Raw genomic sequence first — 10,417 nt, 5'->3', positions numbered from 1 at the left:
CCGCACCGTGGTGACTGCTCGCGGGGCGCGGACACCACGTCACTTCCCAGGTACCTCCTGTCCTCTTCCCTCTTGCGCCGCGGCGACTGCTGTGTCTCTTTCTCGCCGGGGGCGCGAGGAGCCATCAGAGCCGGCGGCCGCGCGAGGGCGGCTCCCCTTCTTCTTGCTTCCCTGCGCGGGACACCGCCCCCGGGCGTTTGCGTGCGGCAGCGGCGGAATCTGGTTCTCTCCTACTCCAGCAACCCCGCATCATCTCCTCCTGCGCGCGCGGTCATCCAGGGCGATGTGAGGTTATGACGTAATGCATCTCCCGCTGTTCTTAAGACGCGCGCGCGTTAATGAAGGTGACGTGTGTGCGTGACAGCCCACCGGACACCCGACTTTTGCTTCGTCCACTAACCCGAAGTCCTGCTTCTCACGCCGCCCGCGTTCAGCCGCTGCCGGGAACCTGCAGCGGCTCCACTGCCCGCTCCTCTGCTTTCCGCAGCTCCAGCCCCTCTGCAGCTCCGGTTTCCCCCCTACTGTTCACTTTCCCTCACTCACGCACTCTCACTACGCCCCCTGCTGGGTGGAACAACTTTAACACCATGCGCACATCTGTACATGGCGACTTTTTGCGCTGAATGGGAACAGAATGTAATCAACAGCAAGACATATGGAGAACATTCCGCTCCAGGTTTGTTGCCATACTCCAGGTTATAATTGCTGTGTAATCCACACCCTGATCATCCTTGACATACTTTGATGTTTCCTGCTGAGCAGCCAGGAATCAGAGGCTTTTGGATTTAGAGGAGAACTGAGTGTGCTGAGAAGAAGAGTGGAAGGATTGAGAATGAGGACATGGTTAAAGGAGGAATCAGAAATGTTGGTGTTGCATGGACAGAATCAGGGTAAAAACGGAAGTTAAACTGCATGAATCAAGGTTTAAGGGAAAATAAAGGGCAGATGAGGGGAATTAAGTATATCAGTCCCAAACCCATGATAAAGGAAAACCAAAATGCCTGTTGGAGAGATTTACTTGTGTTTCTTTAAAATCAGAAGCTCGTTTTCATGCAATCTCTTGCACTTTTTTGCCGTCCACTGGAGATTAGCCCTTGTTGTCATGACAACCACAGCTGGAGGACATGGGAGAAGGAGTACAGCTGTTAGCTGCTGCGGCTTGGGATTTTCTGCCCCTGACATTTAGACTGAAGCATAGCTGGGATGTTTCATTTGATTTTATGCGAGTTTGTAAATTTTCATGCCTGATTTTTCGAACCTCTACAAAAGAAAAAGCGTGTAAAGAAAAGGCAGGCTTGCTGCAGCTCCACTACACAATATTTCTGCAAATGAATTAGTAAAATCGCCAGAGGGCTTGAGATCCAGCGTTGTGATTATTTAGTTCTGCAGCAGCTAAATCAGTTAACCTCACATTACAAGACGGAGCCTCCGATTAAGAACCGTTTCCATCTTTAGGACTTGTCATGTAAGCAGAAGAATGTCTACTGAAGTTTACTGACATGTGAAAAGGCAGGAGCTGCTCATGTGACAGCTGAGCAGCTACACATGCACTAATGATGCACAGCTTTGATGGAAAAGCAGGACGCATAATGAGAGCAAACTGGGTTGTTCTGGATGTAGCCAAGGCTCACTCTGTTGAAGCTAACGCAAGCGCAGAAGGGCTGACGGCAGGGAAGAACGCTGGCAGCATCCAGCCTATAAAAAATGACTAAAAAAATATTCAGGTCCAGTTAGCAATGAAAATATAATGCAATCAAACCACTAAATAACACTTGGTACAGATGAGATGCAGATCCACACTGTTGTTTGTGTATTTTAGTTATAAAATCACTGCAAAGATGTGAAGTTTCTTGTACTTGTGCCAAAATAATAAACAAATCAGTGAAGGGGATAAGAAGGAAGAATTAAAACTGCTAAAGAGAAGGTTTCTAAAGGTAGCTTATTTGTTTTTATTGTGATATTGCAACCCAGTTATTCACATCCAGATGCATATGTTTGTCAGCATTTTTGAAGGCATAGCTGATTTAAATGATTGAATGCTAACTCTTAAAATATCACTTGCACATTAAAGTTTAAGTATTCACACACGATAAGAAGAGCTGTTGTGAGTTTGTGAACATTTAGAATATCCCATAAAAACTTATCTTTTTTCCTTAGTGAACAGAATGGATTTATTGTTGGGATAATTTTTAAATTTTTGGGGGTTTTGTTTAGATAATTCAGAAGAGATCTTTCCAGTTTGCATGAATTGCTAAGGTCACTTTTATTTAGTGACACAAAGATTATCCAAGAGGAGAGAGCTTTACTTATTGATGGACGGCTTTAAAAAAAAAAAAGCGTTACACGGATTTTTAATTAATCTTCTCAAGACGCAAAAAAGACAAACTGCATTGTGAGAAAGTTAATTGTGTTTGCCGGCAGAGGCACAATGAAAAACACTCTCAGCTGTGTCTCTATTATGCATCGGTTCAGACATTGTTCTCTGCTGCTGCATCATTTAGGGGGAACGCCATGTTCAGTTTCTGGGGAATGAAGCAAGGCAGGCAGAACATAGGGATGCAGAAGAAGAAGAAAGAGAGCAAGGTCTGGTTTAAGTTGTCACTGTGATTCACTCACAAAAAATAACAAAAAATCTGAATTTGGACTGCAAACCTGAAAATGTTAGAGGTTCTAATCTGCAATGAAATAGATCTGATGAAAACATATTCATGTGTTAGGATGGTCCAGTCAAAGTAAAGTCAATTGAACATGTAAGTCTCGGGTCAGACAGAACTTGAGCTTGAGCTCTTTTGTGACAAACACACCATTGTTTGGCATAATAAGTAAGAACAGCGCACAAATTTGAGCAGAAATTTAATAAAAGTTAACAAATTAGAATCTAAAGACATTAAATTTTGACCAACAGAACCTGGAAAGCAACTTAAATCTAAATTTAAAACGCCATGCAGGACAAAAGCAAATGTATTCACAAAATGGAAAATAAGAAAAAGTCCCAACGATCATAAAATTACAACAATAAGGAGTAATTTAGAGATTTAAAACTGTCTTTAAGTGTTTAAGCTTGTTGCAAAGAACAGACAATAACGGTGAAAAAGTCCTGCCTGGTTTATCACACAACCCACATGCACAGCTCTGCTGTCGGCTTGACTCAGAAAGGTTAACACCAAAGTGTTCCTCAGATGTCAGATATAATTAATAATCAGCGTCGGCTAGTAATGAGTAATAATGCTAAAGCATCTCCATGGAGCTCCAGGCCTCCTGAGGAGTCGTGTTTATTGAAAAAGATGGCACATGTTGTGCAGCGTGAAGCAAAAAATAAAGAAAAAAAATTGTTGGTCTTTTCTTGGGAAAAAAACCCAAATGTGGTTGTTGTGTCAGCGATTAGCCGGCAGCTCTGAGAGAGAGACGGTGGTGGGAGTTCGGGGGAGTGATGAAACGTATCAGACTCCACAATCTGCTGTGGTGTAAATATTTTCTCTCTGCCTGGGAATCAGTTGGATCTGCGCTGCTCCTGCAGTCAAGAATTTTTTATTTTTTATTTTTACATCCACAGACGCCCCTGGAAACAACATGGGGAAAGAGTCAAAAATAAATTCAGCTTTTATTGCAAAATGTATGAACTTTACAGATTTTATTTTTACCTTCCTCTTCCTCTTCACTGTGTAACTGTCCTCCCTCAAACCTGGCTTTAACTTTTTGGTTCTTTAATTAAATTTTCACGACTTTTTACTCCAACTTTAGTCCTCCTGTTAATGTGTGTGTGTGTTACTTCACCTCCTGTGTCTCAAAGGTCCATTAGTGAACCTTGTTACCTCAGACAGAAGTAACTTACCCTTTAAGCCTCTAAACAAACTGAAACTGACAGGTTTTGTGATTTTAGAAGAGAAAGGACAGACATGGCAGCTGTGGCAAAACCAGACAGAATCAATGCTTTTTTTGCAACTCAGGATTGGGAAGTAAGTATAGAGTTAGTGTCCAAAGTCTAACACCGGACAGGAATGTAGAGGGAAAGGAAACAGTGAGTGTTTGGCGGGGTAAAAGAGGAAGTTTGTTAGCTTTATGTAGCTTTAGGGTTTTATAGCTACGTTACAAAGATAAATTTATCCAATGTTGGCTTTTTCCTGTTGTAAAAAGTGAATTTTGGTGTCTTTTTAATAGCAAATATACAAGATTTGGACAGTATTGTGAGCTGCAGCTTAAAGTGAAAGAAAGAGGCAAAATTGAAAGTGAAACTAAAATAATTCAGAAGAAAGTGGTTCTATTAAGCTGGTTTAGAAGATTCATTTTATTTTTAAGTCGCTACAAAGATCAGCTGAAAATTAGCAAAAGCAATAAAAAGAAACGTAACTTTTTTTTAGGACCTTATTAGTCTGAACAGGCCTTAAAGGGTCATTTCTGTGCCAGTCTGCAGATCATGAGCCTTCCCTTCCTGTGTCGGAGAAGTCCAACCCGCTGACGCGCCACATAGACAGAGCTTCAGCCTCCAGCGTCGTGAAGATGCTGCAGGCCTGCGATGCCCAGATGTTTCAGGAAGAGTCCCAAACAGAGTATCAGGTACAGGAACTCAACTGGTTGGTGGGAAAATAATGAAAGTAATGAGACTGAATTTTCTCCCCAGAGACTTTTGAGCGGGGAAATTGTGAAAACCTTAGTGGAGGTGGCCGAGAGAGTGCGGCTCATTCTTAAGGTATCCGGTTTGGGGGATGTGAGCTCTCAGAATTAAACTCACTAAGATTCCAGACTTTTAGTGTTTTTTTTATGTTGATCAGGATCCTCGGGACAGCCTCGTCATTCTGAGTGGTTGTGGCACTTCTGGCCGACTTGGATTCCTCCTGGCGGTAAAAGATTTAATCACCTGAAAAACAAGGAGCTATATTTCATACTTTTAAAGTCGTGTTTCTGTTGTTAGTCAGGATTTAACAGAGAGCTGCAGCGGTTGAACTACACCCCCATTTGTTCGTACGTCATTGCAGGAGGAGACAGGTGAGGTTCAGTTTTTCTGATTTTCAGAGGTCTTAAACTAGAGCTGTCCAAATTGTGGCCCAAGGCCCATTTACGGCCCTTGGAACAAATTTGGGCGGCCCTTGATCACAGTTCAAGAATAGTCTAAATCTGATTGGTCAGTTCAGGCAGTTGATGCAGATACAGATTTAAAAATGCTGTTGTTTTTAAATGGCCTTTCACAAAAAAGATTGAATTTCTTAGCAATAAGGACCAAAAACAACCAGTGGATTTTACTTAACTGTAGAACCGTAAAATAAAGCCCAAGAAATTATTCTTTCTAATTTTTTAAAACTCTATTCTCCATTTTCCTTAGAGCTCTGTTTTCCTCTCAAGAGGCTCCAGAGGATGACCCCACATTGGGCGCACTTCGTCTGAAAAAGGTCAGCACCATCACGTGTTTACGTGTGTGTCAGGCGTGCAAACGCATCACTTCCTCTGGTCCTCTTCAGGTTTCTGAGGGAAAGAAAAGAGTCTTGTTCATCGGTGTCTCCTGTGGATTATCTGTAAGTTAGACTTGCATGTCTTCAGGTTCATGAACTGGAATAAATTGTTTGTAATTGTTGATTGTTTCCCTGCAGGCTCCGTTTGTGGCCGGTCAGTTGGATTTCTGCCTCCGGCATCCTGATGTTTACACACCTGTACTGGTTGGATTTAATCCTGCACATCAGGCCAGGTGAGCATTCGTATCAATCTAAATGTATAAATACATGCACAGATTTAACTTGACATGAATGTGTTTCACTGTGGAGGAATGAGCCCCTACCTGGCTGCACGCTGACGTTTCACAGTGTGGTGACCAGGATGGAAGAGCTAGCCAAAACGCAAAAGGCTTTTCTCATCAACCCGGCGCTCGGGGTACTCTTCATCCCATTCTTCCACTAGCTGCTCAGGTTGCATTTGTGTCAAGACTCTAAACTGTCCCAGCAGTGACTCAGATTTCTGTATGTGAACGCTTGTGTCCGCTCAGCCGGAAGCCATCAGCGGCTCCTCCAGGATGAAGGGAGGCAGCGCCACCAAGATCCTCCTGGAGGTCGTCTTTTCTGCCAGCTTCTCAAGAACGCCCGTCACATTCAAGTACGCACAATGGGGATATGGAGGAGCGGTCCAAAAGATTTCATGTGCAGCTGCTCCAGTGGGAGCTGCTATTTTAGTTTCTTGTAGCTAAAACTGAAGATTTAGTTTTTTGTCAAGTGTATTTCCAGTGGCGTGTGCAGACATTTTGAGAAAAGGGGCTCAAGTATTGGGAAAAGGGCATCATTGTGTTCCTACTTTAAATATACAAATACCGATTTCAGATCAATAACCAGGTGCTGCCTTAGTCATACACACAATTATACATTTATGTTTGAAACATGTCATTTCAATTTCATCACCTAGTGCATATGTGTCAAACTCAAGGCCCGTGGGCTAAATCTGGCCCTCCGCAGCTTTTTATGTGGCCCTCTAGAATCCAGATTGAATGTGCTTAAATGTTATCAATCAAATTGATGCAGTTTTTATCTGTTTAGTGCCAAATTATAACAATCAGTCCACAATAATTGAGAATTAGTGTGGAAATTCATGCAAAATCAGCAAAACCCTGCACTTTTTTTGTCCTAATAATTGGAAGTTTGTTGCAGTTTTTTTCTCAAAAATTGTCAAAAACCTTCTTACTTGTACTAAACAGTTGCCTCAGCCTTAATTGATGTCAGATTATAGTCCATAATCTACACAGCAATAAAAACAATCTTTCATGTTTTTCTTTTAAAACACTGAAGGAGTCAAATAAACAACCATTTAATGGTTGTAGTTTTTCTGTCCCCAGTTGCCCTCCTGTGACTTCATGAGTCGTCTCTTCTCTCTGCACCCAGAGGAGCGGCCCGCTGCTCTCTAAGTGCTTCTTTGTGTTTGGAGGCAACAGCTTACAGTCATCTCCATTAAGCCGTCCACCTGAGAAACGAGGACAAGTTTTACACATTAGTCAAATCGTTGCCTCGGCTTTCTTTTAAATCTCTGCTAACACACTTTATGCAACAGAAACACATAAAATAGCAGGAAGTGATTTAGCTTTTCCAGGCAGAAGTTTTGGTCAAAGAAGAGGCTTATGTTTGGTGAGGTGCTGCTGACCTCTAGAGGTGACTTTGTGCAATTAAACTGAAATAAAAATCCGGGGTTTGTGGATATAGTGAATGTAAAGTGCATACTGGTATGTAGTCACTTTGTTTTTCTCACACAGTGGGATTCTGCAGCATATGAGATCTTACAAAAAAGCTCTTGACTTTACATACTCGCATTCAGAGGAGATAGCGGTGCTGACGGAGGCTGCTGGACGCAGGTGTGACTATTAAATTAATCACACTTGTGGTGATAATCACAACAAAAATGTCTGCTCTTGCTCACTTTGAGTTCTGTGTTTCAGTTTGCAGTGTGGGAGGCAGGTGTGTTACCTGGGCTGGGGCTCCCTGGGTCTGCTGGGCCTTATAGACGCCAGTGAATGTAAACCCACATTCGGAGCAGGTCAGACGACTCAAAAAATATTAAAAAAATTATTTGACATGTTGTAAATGTGTCCATTTGTGTGTCTGTCAGACTATGAAGACATTCGGGGTTTTGTCAGCGGCGGCTACAAAGAACTCGGCAACAATGAGGGCAATTTGACTGTGATGGTATGTGGAGGCTGCTGGTTAATTATCTTCAGACTGAGCAAAACAGAGGCCAATAAAACAAATTAATTAGCAATTAATACATCAAACAGTTTGGGTTTTAACAATGCATGCCTTCATAATATAGAGATTTAACCTAACTGAACAGCATTTAAGCTACATTTTCTCACACTATAATTTACTTAATTGTGCTGTAATAAGAGATACAAATGTTTGGAGCTGAATCTGAAATTACTGGGTGTTTTCAATTATTCTGTATTGAGCTTTGACTGGTCCGTTGTACGTTTAAGGTCATTGTTCTTCTAAAAGTGAATTGTGTTTCATTATGAGGACAGTAGGCTATTAAAAACAAAAAAGTCAAATCATTCTGAGCGTCTCTTTTCTCAGGGCCCTGAGTTCAGCATCTCTCATGATGACTTTCTGGATCGCGTCCTGCCTCGTCTCACGGACAACGACACCGTTCTGCTTCTCTACGCCGCCTCTGGTGAGACGAGCGCGCTCTCAGGTTTGGACGGTCTCCAGACTGAGTCAGCGTGTGTCTTGATGGCCTCTCCTCACAGATGATGTCGACGAGGTGGCAAAGCTGGCACGCAGAGTGAGAGAAAAGACGTCGAACATTCATGCTGCTTATCACCAGACTGATGGAGGCACCGGTGCACAACAAGTAGCTGGTTTTTTTTAATCTACTGCAATGTGCAAAAGTGTTTTTTTTTATGTTTTATGGGATTCTATATGAAGTCTATAACCGATATTCCTATTTTTACCATAGGATGACATAAATAAACTTTGTTCATCCACCATTAACTTCACATGGCCCAGAGAAACACCCAAGCGATTGCAACAAATGGTTTGTCTCCTTGACTTTGGCCTCCTTTACAGGGAACAGTTGGTAGTTAAATTAATAAACTCCCTTAGATTAATTTGTGATTGAGAAACCGGATGAGTTTTTTTCTCTCCTCTGCAGCAGGAGCTGTCCACTAAGCTGCTTTTGAACGCAGTGAGCACCGGAGCTCACATCTTAAAGGGAAAAGTGTTTAAGAACTACATGATCGACCTGCAAGTCACCAACAGCAAGCTCTACCGCAGAGCCGCACGTTTACTGCAGGTCAGGCTCGCCGTGGTTCATTCTTTATTTTTTTATTTTATTTTATTGTCTAAATCTGTTCTGACAGTAAGAAACTGTTTGATTTTAGGAACTGTCCGGTCATTCGGAGTCACGGTGCGAGGAAGCCCTGCTGAAGGCCATTTATCAAGTGGACAAGCTCAGTGAGGACATAACGACCTGCAGCTTGGAGACACACACACACACCGCTGGAAAGGCTAAGAAGGTACGGCAGAGTTGAGATCCAAATTTAAGCAGTCAGATGTAGAAATGAATCATCGTCTGCCTGCGTCTGTTGTTCAGGTCGTCCCATTGGCTTTAGTCTGCCTGCTGACTGGCTGCTCTATAAAGGAGGCAGAGACTCGTTTGGAGCTGCAGCCAATCGTCAGAGAGGCAGTGGAGGCGTGTTTGAAGTCATCAAAAGGTCATAATGAATATATAATGATGAACTCTGCTGCTAAATGAATCCCAAAGGCACAACAATCACTAAAACTGAGTCACTATCAATGCATTTCTGCATTTATGAACTAAAGGAACCTGATTACAAACTGATATTTGAACATTATACACACAGCCAAACATGGTGTAGGTAGCATTATGATCTGGGGTTAAAGGATTTTGTCAAGGAGGGTGAAGTTATGAACCTAGCATCTTTCTGGTGTCTGGTAGAAATCTGAAGGATTTGGCAAAAATCTAGAAAAAATGTCTCTGTGAATGAAAACTTACATTTTCCACAAAGATTTTGAAAAATCCATCTTACACAAAGTACTTTTTTTAAAAAAAACCAAAACATCTCAAACTTAACACTTTAGTGTCGTTTCTCTGCTGATCTTAACTGCATAACTGCATGTTGAGCCTCTGTTGCGTGATGTAAGTTAATCCCAATCCTGTGACCCTCTGTGACTCGACACAGACACAGGTACTGGATTAGTGTGACATGTGTGTGTGTGTGTGTGCGTGCGTGCGTGTGTGTGTATGTGTGTGTGTGCGCGCATCTTGAAATATTTGAGCAGCTTTCGAAGCACAGAGTCAAACACTACAGGAAGAAACAGAGAAAAAGCAACTCAAGTGTTGATCAGAAAGCTCTGCCACATGATAATTTAGCAGTGAAAAATATTAATCATGCAGGATTACATGGAAGTCATGATTGCTGAACTTCTGATTATATGGTTAGTATGTGAAATCCTTAAAATCCACAGCTTAGCATACCAAAATACTGGGATTTTCCCTTTTTTTCATCATACCTGATTAACTTAAATGTACAAAAATGCTAAATGCTACAGCTAATAGGGTGCAGAAACATTAACGTGACCAAATAAGATCAAGCATTAGTTTCGCACATGCAATTATATCTTTTGTTGAATATTTTTCTCTCTCTAAAAAAAAGTGAGTGTTCTCTAAAATATTAGCACAATAGCCGCACCGCTAGATGATGTTAATGTTGACGTTTGTGACGCATGAATTTAAATTTTCTTTATAAATTCAATAATCTCTTGAAAACTGCCTTGTGAATTTATCCTGGTCGTCTCTGACATTGAAATTTGTTTGATCTTTGACGTAAAATGCAGAACAAATCTGTTCATTGCAGTGTGGATATCCCAGTTCAACAGAAATACAAAATGTTTAAGAACTGCTTCGCATCAATAAAGTCTGAAGATACGAATATGAA

At 41.8% G+C, this 10,417-nt stretch overlaps 1 protein-coding gene across 2 annotated transcripts; it reads left to right on the top strand.

The window, feature by feature from the left end:
* The first annotated feature begins 222 nt into the window (after positions 1 to 222).
* Positions 223 to 10,336, top strand: gckr (glucokinase (hexokinase 4) regulator). Of its 2 annotated transcripts, none has more exons than XM_055059710.1 (19): positions 223 to 676; positions 4,405 to 4,554; positions 4,619 to 4,687; positions 4,770 to 4,838; positions 4,910 to 4,983; positions 5,318 to 5,384; positions 5,454 to 5,507; positions 5,583 to 5,677; positions 5,754 to 5,859; positions 5,972 to 6,078; positions 7,220 to 7,318; positions 7,403 to 7,500; positions 7,573 to 7,649; positions 8,034 to 8,130; positions 8,207 to 8,310; positions 8,416 to 8,493; positions 8,611 to 8,751; positions 8,840 to 8,974; positions 9,052 to 10,336. In XM_055059710.1, exons 1-19 carry the CDS (start codon positions 656 to 658, stop codon positions 9,211 to 9,213), a joined length of 1,803 nt encoding a protein of 600 aa, XP_054915685.1. In that variant the 5' UTR covers positions 223 to 655; the 3' UTR covers positions 9,214 to 10,336. The 2 variants fall into 2 exon arrangements, with proteins under 2 accessions (XP_054915685.1, XP_054915683.1); XM_055059708.1 differs by lacking the exon at positions 223 to 676 and adding an exon at positions 3,814 to 3,956.
* The last annotated feature ends 81 nt before the right edge of the window (positions 10,337 to 10,417 follow it).

The sequence above is a fragment of the Poeciliopsis prolifica genome, unplaced genomic scaffold (assembly GCF_027474105.1).
Source record: "Poeciliopsis prolifica strain line A6 unplaced genomic scaffold, Auburn_PproV2 SCAFFOLD055, whole genome shotgun sequence".
Lineage (NCBI taxonomy): Eukaryota > Metazoa > Chordata > Actinopteri > Cyprinodontiformes > Poeciliidae > Poeciliopsis > Poeciliopsis prolifica.
The sequence above is the reverse complement of the archived record's forward strand: the minus strand, read 5'-3'. Positions and strand labels throughout refer to the sequence as shown.